Raw genomic sequence first — 19,761 nt, 5'->3', positions numbered from 1 at the left:
TTCGATTCCCGACGGGGTCAGGGATTTTCTCTGCCTCGTGATGACTGGGTGTTGTGTGATGTCCTTATGTTAGTTAGGTTTAAGTAGTTCTAAGTTCTAGGGGACTGATGACCATAGATGTTAGGTGCAATAGTGCTCAGAGCCATTTGAACCAACCAGAAATGGACTTTTACCACTACTGAAATAAGTCCTTTATTTGTAATCGAAGATTACACAATAACAGGCAAGTCGTTTTCATGTCTACTCGCGCAGTACGCAAGTAATATTTTTTTTTTACTTTAATGCCTACGAAGCTTTCTGTATTATCGACATAGGCATGCATACATATGTAATTTGTCCTTTCTGTCAGATGTCACTGATGATGAGCTGCATACCCAAATGCGTATCTGGCAAGTCTGGAGGTGCCGCTCATGGTGTACAACAAGATGACATTTATCAACGACACATAAAATTGCAGAGCTCCTAGCACCTATCTTTACACAAACAATAAAGCATTGCAAAGGTATCTCTCAATTCAAAACACAGAACTGAGTTGCATTAGAAGTTCTACTGTGTAAACATGGAAATTTTTATGCATCTGGTCAATTTGTGAGCTACGAAACTCAGGCCTATTATACCTACTGGACCCAGTTCAGATATGACAGAAACCAGTTTATGCTTTAAGTCCACAGTTGCTGTTGCATTTGCAAGATTGACAACAATGATTTTCTGAAATACCAACAGTACAGACATTAAAGCGTATTTCTTGCGTTGGATGCAAATTCTTTGCATAAACATACAGTATGTGATTAAGATGTATTGTATGGCTAAGAGTATAGGTGCCGGACCAGGCACCATCGACTCGTAAATCAATCCTCAGCCACTGTTACTATTTTTCGCTTCTGTTACCTCTCGTAGCTATTTATTCGTGTGAAAAATGCCATTCCGCATAGCAGTTCGTGGTTAAAATTAACTGTCCCCCCTTACAGTTGATTCGATAACTCAGTTTCAAAGACGCAGGAAAGCAACGGCGTATCACTTCCAACACGACCAAAGCACAATAGGGTTTAAATTAACCTTCATGTAGATCACAACTTTTCTTTTTACCATAACATTCTGTGCTATGCTAATTAACCGTGACCTAATTTCTGCTACATGTCTTGTATGGCAGACTAAAGGGAAGTCTGTGTCGGTGGAAGTTCGCCAGTCGTTTTAAAAACTTATTTCAGTATGAAAAACTAAAATTACTGTCAATTTTAATTTTCAGGGCTCGCCCACACAGTGGTGTCTCCACAATTTTTTCTCAGCAGGCAACAGCAGTCCGAATACGAAATTACATCGACAAAACATACGTACCCTGGAAGCCACTGTATAGTGCATGGCGAAGGGTACCGTGAATTACTAATAGCCATTCTCTTTCATGTTCCACTAGTAAAGGAAGCGAGGGAAAATCGATTGTCTATACATCTCGGTAGGAGCTCTAATTTCTCTCGTCTTCGCAGTCCTTAAGCCAACTGTATGTTGGCGGCGGCAGAATCGCTCTACAGCCGGCTCCCACTACCAGTTCGCTGAATTTTCTCGATTAGTATTCCGGCAGAGAACGTTGCCTTCCCTTTGAGGATTCCGATTTCAGTTTACGAACAATCTTCGTAATACAAGCGTGTTGATCACGTCTACCGGTAAGATACCTAGTAATACGCTTGGGAATTGCTTCGATGTATTTCTTTAATCCGACCTGCGGGAATCCCTAACACTCGACCAGAATGTTTTGCACAAGTATTGTATACGCGGTCTCCTTTGTAGATGAGCTACATTTCCTAAAATTTCTCGCAGTAAACCGAAGTCGTCCATACAGCTTCCCTACTAACGTTCGTTCAATTTCACATAGCTTTACAACGTTACGCTTAGGTATTTAATTGGCGTGGGTGTCAAGCAGCACACCTTTAGTATTGTATTCCATGATTACATGATTGTTTTTCATACTCATGGGCATTAAGTTTGTTTCCAACATTTTAGCAAGCTGCCACTAGCACTGACGAAGAGAGGTTGTGGAGACATCGTTATTTTGCGATATATATATATCTTTTTTTTCCGTCTGTTCATATATCTTTCATGTTTTAGCGCATTTTTTTTCTTTTGTCCTGTAATATAGAGATAAAAGTTATTTTCTAGATGTAATATGTAACTGGAAATTATTATTATTTTTTTTGTAATTAGATAAATATGTTTAGAGTTTATTGATTGTGGAAAGCTTTAATTTTTGTGTGTTTATCGTTTACTGTAATAAGTTTGGTAGAAAATAGTTGTGTGAAGATATATGTAATTTACTTGATGTTGTATAAACTGTGGGCCAGAGTATTGAGAAAGAGAGAGAGCAATATCGGTAGTCGATCCAACAAAGGGGTGCGTGTGTGTGTTGTTGGGTAGCTAGAGAGGCGGACACATGTTTTACTGTGGGAGCTGTGACTTTTACGAACTGGTGGAGTTTGAGTTTAGTGGCAAGCGATGTACGTTTTGAATGACTGCGAAGTAAATACTTAGATTGTCCCGTGAGACGAAGTAACTATGACAATGCAACCGAGAATGGACGGTATTGTAGCTTTATCTGTGAATTGAACTGCACTTGTATTTTGACTGTGTTTTCGTACACTCAAGTACTGTGAACTTACACATTTATTCGCGTTACGATGAGCTGTCGGACGCCTATAATCAGTAACAGTCGTTATGAACGTATGCGAACTGTCTATTGTATGTGAGTACATTCCCGCCCAGCACAGTTTTTCGCGATCGCGACAGTCATAATACTAATTGACTTCCTATAGAATTCGCCGTCGGCAAGTTTTATAAACTGTGTGTGCCAGAAACATTAATACTGTGCACATACGGACATCTGTAACAACAATTACATCGACCAACCGGTGGCCTGCAAAACGCCACTGTAATCAGATTTGCAGCTTAATGAACACCAGCGCCCGCCCGATTACGAGGAAAAATCATCAGCTGCAATCACACGACCGTGGGAGCAGATCTCAGCGTTTCACCAGAACCAGCCAGCTGCCGTCGATATCCCGACCATCTTCACAACACACAAGATAACATTTAAAAGCAGCGCTCTCCTCTTAAAGACTCAAGTTTATTGCAAACAATTTTAATTTCCTTTTAGCTGACATACACGAAACATTTGTCTTTTTTAGAATAAAAGTGTTCCCCATGAAGTAGTGTGTTCTATGTAGACACTGTCGACTTTCATTAGCAGTAGCCATTTACCTTTTAATTATTTCCCTCTTTTTTTAATCCGCTGCCGCTGCATGTGTATTTTTTCATAACTTTTGGAGGGTATGTGTTTAAATTTGTGTGCCGTAGCATTTACCAGAAGCATTGTAATGCTTTGATACTTGGACAAGGGCGCCCACCATTAATTTCTTAAACGTCGACCAATGACAGTGAAGCTCGCTTGCTATTGGTGCTAACATTCTATAGTGGGTAATTCAAAGGTGGGTAGCTGTCAAACCACACGGGCTGTGATTACTTTGAATGAGATTCGTGTAAAATTGTGGATTCATCACTCAACTTTGGTATTCTTTTGTTTATTGATGTTAGAAACAAATTTTTTTGTCAATGTCCTTAAATCTTATTTAATATGGTTATTCTATGCTAAACTGGGATAAATGCACGGTCACATATTGTGTTGGGAAGTAAAACTTGGAGAAACGTCTATTTAGATACGGCTTGATTTGGACTATACTTAGTGACAGGGTAGAACCGCAGTCGTCACAAGGGGTGCCAGTATCCAGCGTAGCTCTTAATTTGAGGAAGAAATTTATGAGACTGTACGTTTGGAGCACAGCATTGTATGGTACTGAAAAATGAACGGTGGGAAAACCAGAAAAGAATAGAACCAACGCATTTGGTATGCGGTATTACAAAAGAATGTTGAAAATTCCGTGCACTGATAAGATAAGGGATGAGGTTCTCCGAAGAATCGGTGAGGAAAGGAATATACGGAAAACACTGACGAGAAGAATGGACAAGGTGGCCTGTTAAGACATCACGGAATAACGTCTACGGTACTAGAGGAACTGTAGAGGCTACGTGGAGGGCCGCATCAATCCAGTCAAAGCTTGACGAGTCTCCCCTCCCCCTCCCCTCCCTTCGGCCCCCACCCCAAAAAATGCAATCTACCATTCATCATATCAAATACAAATTCTGTCTAATTCATTCTATGTCGTTCTAGAACCACTCAATGACCATAAGTTCTCTAGCACTACAGTCATCAATAAACAGCCGCAGATTGGTGTTCACCTTATATATCAGATCATTTATTATTAGACAACGCTTATATTAGAGAACGCTTCCCTGGGGCACTCCTGACGATACGATACTCACAGTCCAGGACAACGTTCTGGGTCCTAATACACAAGAAGTCTTCAAGCAACTGAGCTATCTGAGAAACTATGGTGCAAGCTTGGTCCTTCGTTAACATTATGCAGAAGGGTATTATGTCAAAACACTGCTCATAAATCAAGGAATAAGGAATCTGCTACTTGCCCTTCATCCATGGCTCCCAGGAGATCGTACGAGAAAAGTGCACCTCGAGTTTCGCTCGAGTGATGCTTTTTAAATCCGCGTTTATTTGTGGCCAAAGCTTTTCTGTCTGAAGGGAAGCTATTATACTCAAACTTAGAATATGTTCAAGAATTCTGTAGGATACCGTTATTAAGTACACTGGTCTTCTTACATAGAGGGGTTATCTGTGCTGTTATCCATTCGTTTGGGACTTGGCGCTGGGCGAAAGATTCGCGGTAAATGCAAGCTAAGTAAGGGCCCACTGCTATTGAGTACCCTCTGTTAACCAAATCTGATTTCCATCCACACCTGGCGAATTATTGTTTTTCAACTCTGAGTTGCTTCCCAACACCAGAGATGACTGTTCCTAAATCTCCTTACGGAATGTGTGCGACGGTAAACGTTAGGTACGAATTCTCTGCAATTTCATGAGAGCGCACGCAAAATTTCCGTTTCCTCCGATAGATAATGTAGATATAGCAATGTCTAAAAAATGGCGTCTGCAAGTGACGTACGTTGAAAGCAGCGCGTCATTGAATTTCTCTCTGGGGGGAAAGCAACTGTGGGGAACATTCAAAAGTGTGTGTGTGTGTGTGTGTGTGTGTGTGTGTGTGTGTGTGTGTCAAGTCTATGGAGCATCCGCAGTCGACAGGAGTACAATTGGTCGCTGGATGAAGAAGATGAGGCCGTCAGAAGGCGGTTTGGCGGAGATCGATAATTTGCAGTGAGCGTTGAGACCTTCTGCGGCCATCACACTTGACATTCTGTAGCTAGGTGATGTTATCATGCCCTACAGTACACTCATTACTACTCGGCAGTTGTCATAGCTGCTGTCAATTAGTAACGCAAGTGTGGATACAATAATCCGCGCTCTTGGATACTCTAAAGAGTGTGCAGGATGGGTTACGAGCTATCGTGTCGTGGAACACAAATCTCTCAGGAAAAAAAGAGAAGAAAAATTGTTCTGAGTTTTTGCAACATTTTGAAGCTAAGGGGACGGTCTTGTCCCAAATTGTGCAGGTGATGAAACCTGGATTTCCCATTTCGAGCCCGAAGCAGAGACAATCGATGGAATGACGTCATCCTTCTCCCCACTACATCCTTGTGTCTCACTACAGGAATGCCATTGGAGTGGAAGGAGGGTACGTGAAAAAAATAGGGTGTGTAAGTAAAAGTCCTCGTTTCATGTGTGTAATTTTCATTTTATGGAATAATTAATTGTTGCAGAAAAAATGTGGTGCATTGCTTCTTGATGGGAGAAGAAGTTTAAAGTCCGGTCGACAGTGAGGCCATCAGAGACAGAGCATAAGCTCGGATTACGAAAGAATTGAGAAAGAAGTAGACCGCGTCCTTTACAAAGAAACCATTCTGGCCGTTGCTTGTGAACTATTTAGGGAAACCACTGAAAATTCAAAGCTCGATGACCAGATGGGGTTTTGAACCGTCGTCCTCTGGAATGTGAATCCATTCTGCTAACTACTACGCCACTTGGCTCTGTCATTACTTTCTGGGAAACCGTCGTAATACGGTTCAGTCTCAATTCACTACTGTTTCGTGTGATTTTAGATTCCTGCATCAGCATCCTGTTCTGAACAACAGAATAACCGACTTCACATGCATGTAATACAACAGGATCATTAGTACGGCCGACGAACTTCGAAAGACAACCAAAGACGATACGGTCTTACAGGCTAATAGGGCTAATCTCGCGTGAGATTGCTCATCGCAGAATTATACTCAGATGTTTCATGAAATATATAACAATTTCGCCGCCAAGACTTTGAACATCACTGATTTGTTGGTTCTCCTGAAAATATATTCTGAAGTGGCAAATATGCCATTCATTGCTATTAAAATTCAGTTATTTGTTCCGTAGTATAGTGCAGTCTTACAACTGATCAAGAACGCGTACGGTCTCATCAGCTCTGTATCTATCAATCGATTCTGGCAGCCAATATTGATTCACACTGGTGCGCAAAAAGAAAGGACGAAAGCAGCTTGTGTGTTACGTGTCACTGCGAAGTAACACAGCTCGACGGATCTTGAGCCAAACAGTACAGAATAGTATAGCGCAGCACAGCATAACGCAGAAGGTAACAAACAAATACGTATTGGGACAATCTTAAATGACACTTTAATTAAAACAACTAATACATTGAAGTCACCGCGATTTCTGATGGTCCCTTGGGTATTATAATCGGCGAGACAAGATTCCTAATAGCCTCTGATCACCACGGACAGCAAAGCATGCCTGCAACGTGATCCCATTCTGTGCACAAGGTTGTTAAGGCGTTCTTGGGGTATGGCGCTCTAGTTTTCCAGTAGTAAACTTGTGACAACTGGTAAATGGTCGTTGGTGTATGTGGACGTGCTGCTATAGGACTCCCCACCACACCCCACAACTGCTCTATAGGATTTATATTAGTGGAACCGGTAGGCAAGTCCATTTGCCGAATATCCTCCCGTTCCAAGAGCTTCTCCAACTACGCTAATCTATGTGGTCGCTCGTTGTCATCCATAAAAATGAAACCAGGTCCGAATGCACCCCTCAAAGGAAGCAAGTGGAGGAACGAGTACAATGTCACAATAACGCTGCCAGGTGTGTGTACCGTGTTCAAAGATTTGTGGATCAGTACACTTGCGAAACATTATACCTCCTGAGGCCATGAAACCTGGACCACCAAAACGGTCAAGTTCGACAATATTCCTGGATGCATTACGTGTTCACACCTCTCGCCATAAGAGGATACATCCAGCATTGTCCAGCATGATGAGTTTGGTGTCCCAGGTGTCACGACAGGGGAGCATGATGTTGCATGGACGTACTCACCTCGAAATCTTTGAACATGGCGCACTCGCTGGTCAACGTTACACCATATTCCTTCCCCATGTGCCTCTTTTCCGGGGCGTTTTCGGTTCTCGCTTCACTTTTGTGGATGATAGTGCGCGACCGCATCGAACAGAGTGGGTTGTGGACCTCTTGGAACGAGGGGATATTTGGCGAATGGGTTGGTCTGCGGAGACGTGTTGTAAATCGTCCACGCACACCAATGAATCCAATAGTTGTCAACAGCGGTGGAGTAGAAATGGTTCAAATGGCTCTGAGCACTATGCGACTTAACTTCTGTGGTTATCAGTCACCTAGAACTTAGAACTAATTAAACCTAACTAACCTAAGGACATCACATACATCCATGCCCGAGGCAGGATTCGAACCTGCGACGTAGCGGTCGCTCGGCTCCAGACTGTAGGGCCTAGAACCGCATGGCCACTCCGGTCGGCTGTGGAGGAGAAATGGAACGTCCTTCCACAAGAACTCCTTATCAGTCTTATGACCAGCATAGGAGAACGTTGGAAGCACGCACTGCCGTCGCTGTCAGTGATGATCACACACCCTATTAAGAACCATGTCCAGGAAAATATCATGAATCGCAGTGACGTAAGAGTAATTATTGTCTTTAAATATGAACGCTCTAACTGTCCGTTTCAATCCGTATTTCTTTCAGTTACCTTCTCTACTATACCGTAGCAGTTGTTTTTATGCATGATCCAAGTTTCATCAAGCTACTAAGGGCGTTTGAAAAGTCCGTACAAAGTCTGAGAGATGGCACCACCGGCACGTATCGACGTCATGTTTAGTTAGTAGCATCTGTGGAAACAACGCACATCAAGTTTCAGCCATATTGGTTTATTTCTTTCATTTTGGCATTCGTATGAATCATGGAAGTAGAGTGATGGTTAAAAAGTTGACGAAAAAGAATTTTATGTGGTGATTAAACATTACTTTATGAAAGGCAAAACGCCTCAGGAGACTAAAGAGATGCTTGATAAACATTACGGTGACACTGTACCTTCTATTAGAACAGTTTATAAGTGGTTTCAAAATTTTCGTGATGCTGGACGCCCTGTGGACGTTACGACTCCAGAAATCATTGATAAAATCCATGATATGGTGATGGGTGACAGAAGAGTTGAGGTGCGTGAGATTGCTAGTGCTGTGGGCATCTCGAATGAATGGGTCCATAATATTTTGCATAAACATTTGGACATGAGAGCTATCGGCAAGATGGGTTTCGCGACTGCTCACGCTTGACCAAAAACGGAACCCTCTGAAGTGTTTCAAGGATTGTTTGCAGCTGTTCAGGAAGAATCCGCTGGACTTTAAGCGTCGTTTCGTCACTGTGGATGAAACATGGATACAGTACTATACTCCTGAGACCAAACAACAATCTAAACAATGGGTTACCGAGGGAGAATCTGCACTAAAAAAGGCGAAGACCATTCCTTCGCCAGGAAAGGTTATGGTGACTGTCTATTGGGATTCGCAAGGGATAATCCTTATCGACTATCTGGAGAAGGGTAAAACCTTTACAGGTGCATATTATTCATCGTTACTGAACAGTTTGACAACCGAGCTACAAGAAAAACGCCGGGGATTGGACGGCAAAAAAGTGCTTTTCCATCACGACAATACATCAGTACACACATCAGCAGTTGTGGTCGCAAAATTAATGGAAACAGGATTCCAACTAGTTTCACATCCCCCCTATTCTCCAGACTTGGCTCCCTGGGACTACTGTTTGTTCCCCTATTTGAAGAAACGGCTGGCGGGACAAAGATTTTATTCAAACGAGGAGGTGATTGCAGCAACTAATAGCTATTCTGCAGACTTAGCCAATTCCTGAATGAGATTTTCACTCTGCAGCAGAGTGTGCGCTGATATGAAACTTCCTGGAAGATTAAAACTGTGCCGGACCGAGACTCGAACTCGGGACCTTAGCCTTTCGCGGGCAAGTGCTCTACCAACTGAGCTACCCAAGCACGACTCACGCCTCGTCCTCACAGCTTTATTTCTGCTAGTACCTCGTCTCCTACCTTCCACACTTTACAGAAGCTCTCCTGTGTAACTTGCAGAACTAGCACTCTTTCAGGAGTGCTAGTTCTGCAAGTTTCGCAGCAGAGCTTCTGTAAAGTGTGGAAGGTAGGAGACGAGGTACTGGCAGAAGTAAAGCTTTGGATAATTCCTATTATTCGGAAGGGAACAACAAATTAAAACAGCGTTGGAAAAAGAGTATAAGTCTAAAAGGGACTATGTCGAGAAATAAAAAAGGTTTACCCCAAACATGTAAGTAGTTTTTATTTTTGCATGGGCTTTTCAAACGTGCCTCGCATATTACTTGGCAGTGACACATAACGCGGCAGTTACTCTCCTCCTCACGTCTTGCACACCAGTGTATAGTAAAAAATACCATAAACGGTGATATTTATGTCTTACCTATAAAAAGATCCCTGTCCAATGGTACGAGTCATTAGCGAGAGGAATCGCGTGCAAACTGTAGAGCAAAAGGAATTAGTTGTCTTCCTTAGTGCTGAAGGTGGAATCGTTAATATTAAACGCTCTAACCGTGTCAAAATGGTATGGCACTGCCTATGCTAAACTCTGGAGTTCAGGTCTCGATACCACAGAAAGCTTCAGCTTTGGTATCTACTGCGGATGGAGATGTTATTCCGAAAGTAACTCTAAGCTAATCCTTCTAGTACTTCATCCGTCATCAGCAACTCTGTTTCTGTTTATTAAAATAATCAGCAACCAGCTGCACAAAAGAAATTTTATCTCTGCTGATTTCAAGCACCTAGTGCCGCTTCTTCAGAACACTGTGCAGAAAAATATAACACAAATAAGTAGACGTTAGGTAAAAATATTAAAATTTGAGAATGAAGTACATACTGCTAAGTATCGTATTATTTGCGATCGTCGAAATTCAGATGAGTGCACCACATTGCTGTTGTCTTAGAAAATACACGAGCAATATGTAATGCAACAATGAATCCATTAATGCAGAAGAAGCTCGTAAATGCTTCCGTGTGGTTCATAATGCCTGTACAGAAAAAAGTGCAATATCATCCCAGAATGGAGCTAATTAGTTAATGACATGCATAACTGGAAATTTGTCTCTGAGTGGGGATAGAAGTACGATAACATAACAAAACAAAACCTTATGCAATTGTTGTCATAAGGCATCATTGAAAAGCTAAGTCCGCAGAAGCAGTGTAATAAGAAATATATAAAATAGTTAATAGTGCATAACTTAAGTTTAATGAACGGCAAGTGGCGCTGTGAATTGAAAAGTTGGGAACTAGTCTGCGAAACAGCTGAGTCAGTAGGAAGTCAGCAGGCAACCTGTCGGCAAAAACGAAGTGTGAAGCGAATTATTGGGCTGGAACCTGTAACTGGTTAAGTGGAGGGGCAATACTCAGTGACTAACATTGAGTGTAAGAAAGTAACTATCGAGCACAGGAACTGTGGGCACAACTGCATACTTCTATTATACGGAAACAACTAGTAAAGGAGTACATGCAGGTTGCAAGTATAATTCGTGAAAGAACTGTAACTACCGGCATTCATACCAAGTGTATGGTACCGTTAATTTTATTATGTATCGCTGGACCGGTGTAGTGAGGTCAACACCTTGCTCGCAGAAATTAAACGGTAGGAGAGAAAGGCTGCTCCCTTTCAGGCCGTTTATGATGCTTCTGCGTGTAAAAAACTAAGCACATTTGACGTAATGTTACATATATCATACTCATTTTCCACTTGCTTGAGTGAATAGAACAACAACACAACAATGGCATATTCTAGTCATGTGATTCTAACATTCACTGCAGTGCTTATTTATTAGGTTTGTGACACTACTGACAACTAATTTAACGGGACGGTGATTACTGGAACTAAGCTGGGTATACCAAACGGAAATCCGGGAAAAAGGTTTAAGGTACAATATAATTCCGAAATGCCAGATACTCTTCTGCTTCAACTAACGTTATAGCAATCCGCGTGACTGCTTCAAGAGTATTTCATTAGCATCTTTCTGCAGCTGGTATTCGAAGACACTCTGATGGAAACGAAGTCAATAAACTTATTTTGGAACGTGAATTAAGGTAGAAAAGTCACTAGCTCAACAACAAAAAAAGTTACAGTATTAAAGACCAAACGAGGCACCACGAAGGAACAATCCAAATGAGATGGATATCTGTAGACGTGATTTACACTTACAGACAAACAAATAACTACAATTTCTGAAAAAAAAGATTTATTGAAGGGAAAGAGCTTCACAAACTAATCAAGTCAATAAAGCGTTGATATATCTCTCGCAGTTTTTTCGGTTTGGCATTTATTGATCTTCACTATGCAGGGTTAAATCTGACTTTGGCACAGAAAGGGGTAAATTATGCTGCCACAAAAGTCTTTGGGCACCTACCAAACAGCATCAAAAGCCTGACAGATAGCCAACTAACATTTAAAAATAAATTAAAAGAATTTCTAGATGACAACTCCTTCTACTCATTGGCTGAATTTTTAGATATAAACTAAGTAAAAAAAAAAAAATACTTAATCATTAGTGTCATGCAATATTTTGTGTAATGTAATTTCTTGTACAGACATCTTTTATTAACCTGACACGTTCCACATCATTACGAAGTGTCGTATTCATGATCTATGGAACAAGTATTAATCTAATCTAATCTAATCTAGATTAGAGTCGTTGGATGTCCTCCAGAGGGCTATCGTGCCAAATTATCAAAAAGTGTGTGAAATCTTATGGGACGCAACTGCTAAGGTCTTCAGTCCCTAAGCTTACACACTACTTAACCTAAATTATCCTAAGGACAAACACACACACCTATGCCCGAGGGAGGACTCGAACCTCCGCCGGGACCAGCTGCGCAGTCCATTACTGAAGCCCCTTAGACGCCAAATTCTGTCCAATTGGCACGTTAGATCGTCGAAACTCCTAGTTGGTTTGAGGGCCCAGCCCATAAAGCTCTAAACTTTCTCGACTGAGGAGAGGTTCGGTGACCTCTCTGGCCAAGGTATGAACTGGTAAACACGCGGACAAACTGTAGACAAACAGACACACTCGCCGTGTGCGGACGGTCGTTATCTTGCTGAAATTTAAGCTCAGGATGGCTTGCCATGAAGGGTAATAAAACGAGACGTAGAAGATCGTCAACTTACCGCTATGCCGTAAGGGTGCCGTGAATGACAACCAAAGTGGTCCAGCCATGAAAAGAAATGTCACCCTAGACTATCACTCCTGGTAGTAGGGCCGTATGCCGTCGACAGTCAGGCTGGTATCCCACCGGTGTCCGAGGCGTCTCCAGGCATGTCTTCGGGGCGGAATCTCATTGACCAGAAAAGAATCGTCTTGGGTGAAGAGTCTCGCTTTGATCTGAGTCTCGATGATCAGGGAAACGCCCTGGGCAGCGGTGAGATAACAATCCGACCAGTCACACGGCCCGACAACCATGAGATGACGACGATATTCCACGCCCCGTTTTGTGGCCCTCCATAGCAAGCCATACTGGACGTACATTTCAGCAAAATAATACCCGTCCGCACACGGTGAGAGCTTTCACTGCTTGTTGGGCAGCAAGGTCGCCGGATCTCTCCCCAACTGAGAACGACTGGAGCATTATAGGGTCAGGATTTTGAAGATCGAACGCGCCAATTTTACAGAATTTCGCGCAATGTCCTTCAGGCGGACATCCAACAATCAGTCAATGCCAAGTCGAGTAACTGCCTGCTTAAGGACCAGAAGTGGACCAACTCGTTATTTACTTGCCCAGTTTGTGAAGCCCTTTCTCTTGAATAAATCGTCCAGTATTTTTGAAATTGTTATAAATTGTAAACGTAGACTTCCGCGACCGTTGTCACGGTGAATAAAATTCTTCTGGGTTTGAGACCGCACTGTCAACTGTAAAATTCCGACGTTTTGGCTACTGTTGCAAGGCGCCTTCCTCAGAGTGTATTGCAACAGTCGCCGAAACGTCGGAATTTTACAGATGACAATATGGTCTCAAACCAAGGAAAATTTTATTGATTGTAACAATTTGTCTGTACATGTGCATCACATCTACCGATTTCCGTCCCATTCGGATAATTTCTTAGCGGCGCATCGTTTTTCTTGCCTTACATTGTATTTTGAATGTATTTACAATTGTGATTCCGTAGATTTTCTCCGGCGTCTTCTATGTTTATGCTCTTCACGGGTATGCTGCCGGATATGATGTCTTCACTATCGATATTTCGGCGATCCATTAGGCTGCCGTCTTCAGGTGCGATCGCCCCCTTCGCAGGGAGCACCTCTTCAGCTTCTTTCGCAGGCGCAGTAGGCTGGACCCTGGGTATGAACGAGCTGCCGTTTCTAATGTTCATTCAATTCCGGAGTGATAGTGTAATCAGCGATCGCCCCTGAAGATGGCGGTCAGATGGATCGCTGAAATGTTGTGTAGTGAAGACGATTAGACAGGTTTAGTACAATACATGTCTATCTTTGTGTGAGGTCTTAGGCAATGCAGAAATGTAGGTTACTGTACACAACGTCCAAATAAGCTGTTTTCACTACAGAGAGTTCTAACGTCTGATGTGTCCAACAAGCGCAACTAGCTTTTCTGACGTGAAAGTTGGACGCGGGAAGACGAAAGCAGAATGCATAACGGCGCACATATTTATGGTGTCAGTGCCTACGGCATGACGTCCAGGAAAGAGAAACCGAGACATCCGAAACTTAACAGGACCAGACGCTTACGAAACGTTTGTCAGAAAACTACCCGAGTGTTCTCCATCCACGCGTTACCCATCGTGTAACTGCATAGTGGGACTACGGGTGTAAATGATTTTGTTTTGGACCAAAAGCGTTGTTTTTATGGTAATTTTCATTTCATCTGTGTTTACCGCGTTTATCTGCAATCCATTGTTTCATCTTCAGACAGACACAGTCACCGAAATGAAATAAACCCACAAGTATAGCGCCTTGTTTGTTGGGAAACACTGCTTTGCGAAGCTAAGTTTCGAAACTGAACCACCAGTCACTGCACGTATGCAGTGAGCAGTGGCTAAATTCGTTAGGCATTCCATCTTTTAAGATAAGTTGTCAGTTCATTGCGCTTTTATATTAGACGGCATGTCAATAAATATGACATGAGGTCGAGAAATCGTTGGCTTACGGGCAGTTACACTATGCATAGGTTCTTGAGAGCTGAGAGACCCGGTACCGCAGATGAGACAGTTCTTCGTAATATGTACATCGAAGCATTGACCATGTAGGCGATACTGATCAAAATACAGCCTGGAAGAAATACTGAGGTTAATAAAGATTCCTGTCTGTAATAGGAATACGTTGTAGATGCTGTGAGGTCAATATGAAGCCATCCTAAAGATGCCGAAGAAACAGCCAGCTTCGATAAAAGCACAGCTGCGTAAAAACTAAAGTTACACGAAGAATGAAATGTGGAGTTAACTACGAAAATATAAAAAAAGAGTACAAAATTTAACCCGTATGGAAGTTTTTTTGACTACGTATCACCCCCGTAACGTAATCCGGCCAATCAGCCAGATGAGTAAAGTATCCAGTGGCCTACTGAAATCTCCTGATGATGGGAGAAGTCGTCGCAATCTTGAGGCTGAATATAAATTTGACGCGGCAAGAACTCCGTCAAACATTTGTTCTGGAATGTCGCCGCAAAAAAACTGCGTTGTCGAACTCCACAGTTAGGCGGTATTGTTTTCTTGTGCCCTGTATAGCATTCTCTAGAAAAACACATGGAACTCGAGGACCCAGAGGCAATTGGCATGACAACATCCAAGGTCAAATAGCAAACACAGATTACTTTGAAACTTCCTGGCAGATTAAAAGTGTATGCCCGACCGAGACTCGAACTCGGGACCTTTGCCTTTCGCGGGCAAGTGCTCTACCATCTGAGCCACCCAAGCACGCGTCGTCCACACAGCTTTACTTCTGCCAGTACCTCGTCTCCTACCTTCCAAACTTTACAGAAGCTCTCCTGCGAAACTTGCAGAACTAGCACTCTTTGGATAATTCCTATTATTCGGAAGGGATCAACAAATTAAAACAGCGTTGGACAAAGTGTATAAGTCTAAAAGGAGACTATGTCGAAAAATAAAAAAGGTTTACCCCAAACATGTAAGTAGTTTTTATTTTTGCACGGGCTTTTCAAACGTGCCTCTTAAATTACTTGGCAGTGCTAACACAGGAGAGCTTCTGTAAAGTTTGGAAGGTAGGAGACGAGGTACTGGCAGAAGTAAAGCTGTGAGTACCGGGAGTGAGTCGTGCTTCAGTAGCTCAGTTGGTAGAGCACTTGCCCGCGAAAGGCAAAGTTCCCGAGTTCGAGTCTCGGTCCGGCACACAGTTTTAATCTGCCAGGAAGTTTCGTATCAGCGCACACTCCGCTGCAGAGTGAAAATGTCATTCTGGACAGATTACTTTATTCAAACCTGCAAACAACATATTAACGTGAAGATGTAGATCTCGTCTCTCTAGATTTCAGTTTCATTTTCTGTTTGGCTACCTGTCCTATGCTGGTGTCAGAACTCCAAACATTGGAACAATATTCTAAAACTGGTAGCACTAGCGTTTCGTATGTTATTTTGTTTACAGGTGCCGCGCATTTTCCTAGAACTCTTACGACGAATAAAACTCTTCCATCCGCCTTTAGTAATACGGATTATATGTGAGACTTCCATTATCTTCCATTTGCGTTACTTATTAGTATTATTCTAACACAGTTGATAGTTTACGGCTTAGTACATTAATCAAGATGCGAGATATTGCCTAAGGATTTGGAATTTAATCCAGGACATGGGGCCAAGACCGGTGATGGGGAACACTCTCTCTCTCTCTCTCTCTCTCTCTCTCTCTCTCTCTCTCTCTCTCTCTCTCTCTCTCTTCTTGCCGGTCAAATACTAAGCAGAGAAAATTACGTCTAGCACCAGGATTCGAACCTGATCACCTATGAGTCAAGCGCCAGCGCACAGAGATGTACTAGCAACCACGGCTACGGACGCGGGTATTTTTCCCGCGTTTAGAGCCTTCATAGAGATGATGACAAACATTGAAAGGGGGCTTGGATAACAAGAGCTGGTTATATCGCATGTAAAAATGAAACAAATACTCACGGAACTGTAATAGAAAATTGCTTGAGGAAAGACTAAGTAGTCCTCACGATACCGTGTTCGGTAAATTAGAGAAACTCTTCTAGAACTGTGAGATTATTGTACTACTACCATCGTTGTGTAGGGGTCATGAAATGACGAGACGTTAGGGAAGTGTAACAGACGTTCTTTTATCGTTCGATACAAGAAAGGAATAGGACATAAGACCTCTAATAACGATACGATCTGTCCTCTGCCCTGCACTGTACAGTGGTTTGCCAAATATACAAGGGTGTGTAGAAAGTAAGGCCTCCAAATTTTTTGCGTGAAAACTCTCCAAGCTTTTTAAATTAAATAAACTCTTTTATCGTTCTACACCTTTATTCTTCACGTCTGAATATTGATTTCTCATCATAGTCTCACTGGCAAGGATCACATTTTTCCCAACAACAGACCACTTTGATGATGCCGTCACTGTAAATGTTTGACTTTGTTGACGGAACCACAACCTCACCTCTTCCTTGCACCGCTTCATCGCTATTGAAGTAAAGTCCTCGAAGCGGTTCTTTAAATTTTGGAAACCTATGGAAATCAGAAGGGGCCAATCTGAACTATATGGAGGATAACTGATGCCAGTGATCCCAAGGCATCGGATCGTTGTAGTTGCCGCAGAGACCGTGTGCATGGTCTGGCATTGTGATCCTGAAGGAGAGGTTGTTCCACTTGTGGATGAACTCTGAATTCATAACTATTACAGCACGCTGTTTCTCATGCACCGACGTAGTTACGTTAGACACCACCAGGTTAAACGACACAATTCGGAGCCCTCTAGCGGCAGCCCTCGTGTATGTGTGTATGTATGTAGATTTAGATGTAGATGTAGAATGGATATGAACACCGAATGGAAACTGAATTCATTACACAGAAAGAAATAGAGGCTTGTGGTGCAAGCGTGTGGTCATCAAGGTAGTTGCCAAGAAAGTAAATTTCCTATGATACTCACATGAGGAATCCAGAAATGAAAGCTGTCTCTGGGAGTACGACGCTGAAGAAGACCTCCTGGGCTTTGCTGGCGGGGTTGGCCAGCCTGCTGCTGAATACAGTCCGGGCGTACCGGTAGTCGATGCGCGACTCCACATGCAGGCTGTACATCTCCGGCTTGGGCAGTGGTTTCTCCTGGAAACAAGATACAAACCCATAACTCACCTCTTCATTTCCTACAGTGACATTACAAAAGTAAACTTCCTCTGACGTTCATTTTATGTTGAGAACTGAGCATACAAAATTTGGGAGCAAGAATAACGTTCCACAAAGGAGAATGCTCTGATTTCAAACGTGAATCCTTAATCATCGCGGAATCTATGTTGTTTAATATATTGCTACTTCATGGGGCACATACACTTGACAGCAACGTTAATGTCAGCTGTAGTGTCAAATCGAGTTATTTAGTGTTAGTAGTTGATACTGGTGTATTTCAGAGTTTCTGCAACAGCCCGGTGCAGCAGCAGCGCAGCTAACGGCCGAGAGGGCGTTCACAGGCATTGAGTGTGTAACACCTTCCATGCTTGTTATTGACGTCATTAGTAACATGCTACTCAATGTTGTATGTCCCATTAACAAAGACCAGCATTGATAATGAGATTTCAGGAAGAGAATAGAGTATGCAAATGTTCAAATGTGAGTGAATTCCTGAGGGATCAAACTGCTCAGGTCATCAGTCCTTACGACTTACACAGTACTTAAACTAAAACTATTTTATGCTAAGAACACCACACACACATCCATACCCGAGGGAGGACTTAAACCCCCGGCGGAAGGGGCGCGAAATCAGTGACATTGTGCCTCAAACCGCGCAACCACTCCGCGCGGCCGAAATAGTATTTGCCAGGAGTATATTATATGCTCTCATGAAACTTCGTTTATGAACGAGTCAAAGAAATCTGGAGCGCTGGTGATCGTTATATGAATGAGAAATATTTGTTCTGTATTTGACGTCTTTGTTAACTGTTAACGTTAAAAAGAATGTCATGGATCGACGTACACAAAGATATTGAGTGCAACGACTAACAAAAATATTAGATGCTGCATACATGGTTACAAAATAGCGATGTAAACGGACCACATTTCATTAAGCGCAAAGGGAATAAGCGTAGAGAGAGAGAGAGAGAGCAAGATGCTGCAAATTCTGCAGCGGAAGTGTTTAAGACAGCTATTGTGAAACATCGTAAGTTAACAAACATCGTCCACGATGCGTAAGTAAATGTAAAGACCTGAAGGTTGATTGAACGTAATGTTAATGTACTATCAATAATTTGTTGGCATAGAGTGTTGGAAAAGGGGTGTCAGTCATATAGGTGCGTTACCCCATAAACAGCAACGTCATGGACGCTATACTTTTCATCTTATGCGCTAGGAGCGCTGCAGTCGCCTCCGTGGCGATGCGGTCCTCGAGTTAAAGTAAGTATATGAATCCGGCACAAGGGTCACCAAAGGTTGTACATGCCTGCTCTAAAGGGATTTTAAACAGTTCAAATACAGCTCAATTCTTGATGGAATGCGAATCATGTTGTCACGTCGTCGTCGTACCTTAGATATTTTCGATGAACCTGTCCACGCAAGTCTATCTTTGCCAAGTTTTTTCCATATCTATTTGAACGTTACCCCTTACATCTCTTTGCGCCTACTTACTGCATTCATGCTATGGTCTCCCACTACATCCCACCACCCTTGTATGTATTGTATTGTATTGTATTGTATTGTATGTTAACCGGGGGCCTAGAAACGACGGAGAGGCTCCGTCCCCGCCGCAGCCGCGGTGGTCCACAACCCCACGATGACTACCGCAGTTCACTTCATCCCTCCGCCGCCCCACACCGAACCCAGGGTTATTGTGCGGTTCGGCCCCCGGTGGACCCCTCAGGGAACGTCTCACGCCAGACGAGTGTAACCCCTATGTTTGCGTGGTGTACGCGTACGTGGAGAACTTGTTTGCGCAGCAATCGCCGACATAGTGTAACTGAGGCGGAATAAGGGGAGCAAGGCCGCAGTCGCCGTGGCAGATGTAAAACCGCCTAAAAACCAACCACAGACTGGTCGGCTCACCGGACCTCGACAAGTCCGCCGGGTGGATTCGTGCCGGGGACCAGGCGCTCCTTCCCGCCCGGAAAGCCGTGCGTTAGACAGCACGGCCAAGCGGGCGGGCTTCTCACCACCCTTGCACAGACAAGACAGATACCCTCTATTGCCAGATTGATTATTTACCC

At 43.0% G+C, this 19,761-nt stretch overlaps 1 protein-coding gene across 1 annotated transcript in view; it reads right to left on the bottom strand.

Annotated features, from left to right (window-relative positions):
* The window catches only part of LOC126335231 (inter alpha-trypsin inhibitor, heavy chain 4-like), a 205,725-nt gene that overhangs the window by 84,490 nt on the left and 101,474 nt on the right, over positions 1-19,761 (bottom strand). The window contains exon 2 of the mRNA XM_049998274.1: positions 17,502-17,674. Coding sequence (XP_049854231.1) covers positions 17,502-17,674 — 173 coding nt within the window. The remainder of the gene's footprint in view (positions 1-17,501; positions 17,675-19,761) is intronic.

The sequence above is a fragment of the Schistocerca gregaria genome, chromosome 2 (assembly GCF_023897955.1).
Source record: "Schistocerca gregaria isolate iqSchGreg1 chromosome 2, iqSchGreg1.2, whole genome shotgun sequence".
Taxonomy (NCBI): domain Eukaryota; kingdom Metazoa; phylum Arthropoda; class Insecta; order Orthoptera; family Acrididae; genus Schistocerca; species Schistocerca gregaria.
The sequence above is the reverse complement of the archived record's forward strand: the minus strand, read 5'-3'. Positions and strand labels throughout refer to the sequence as shown.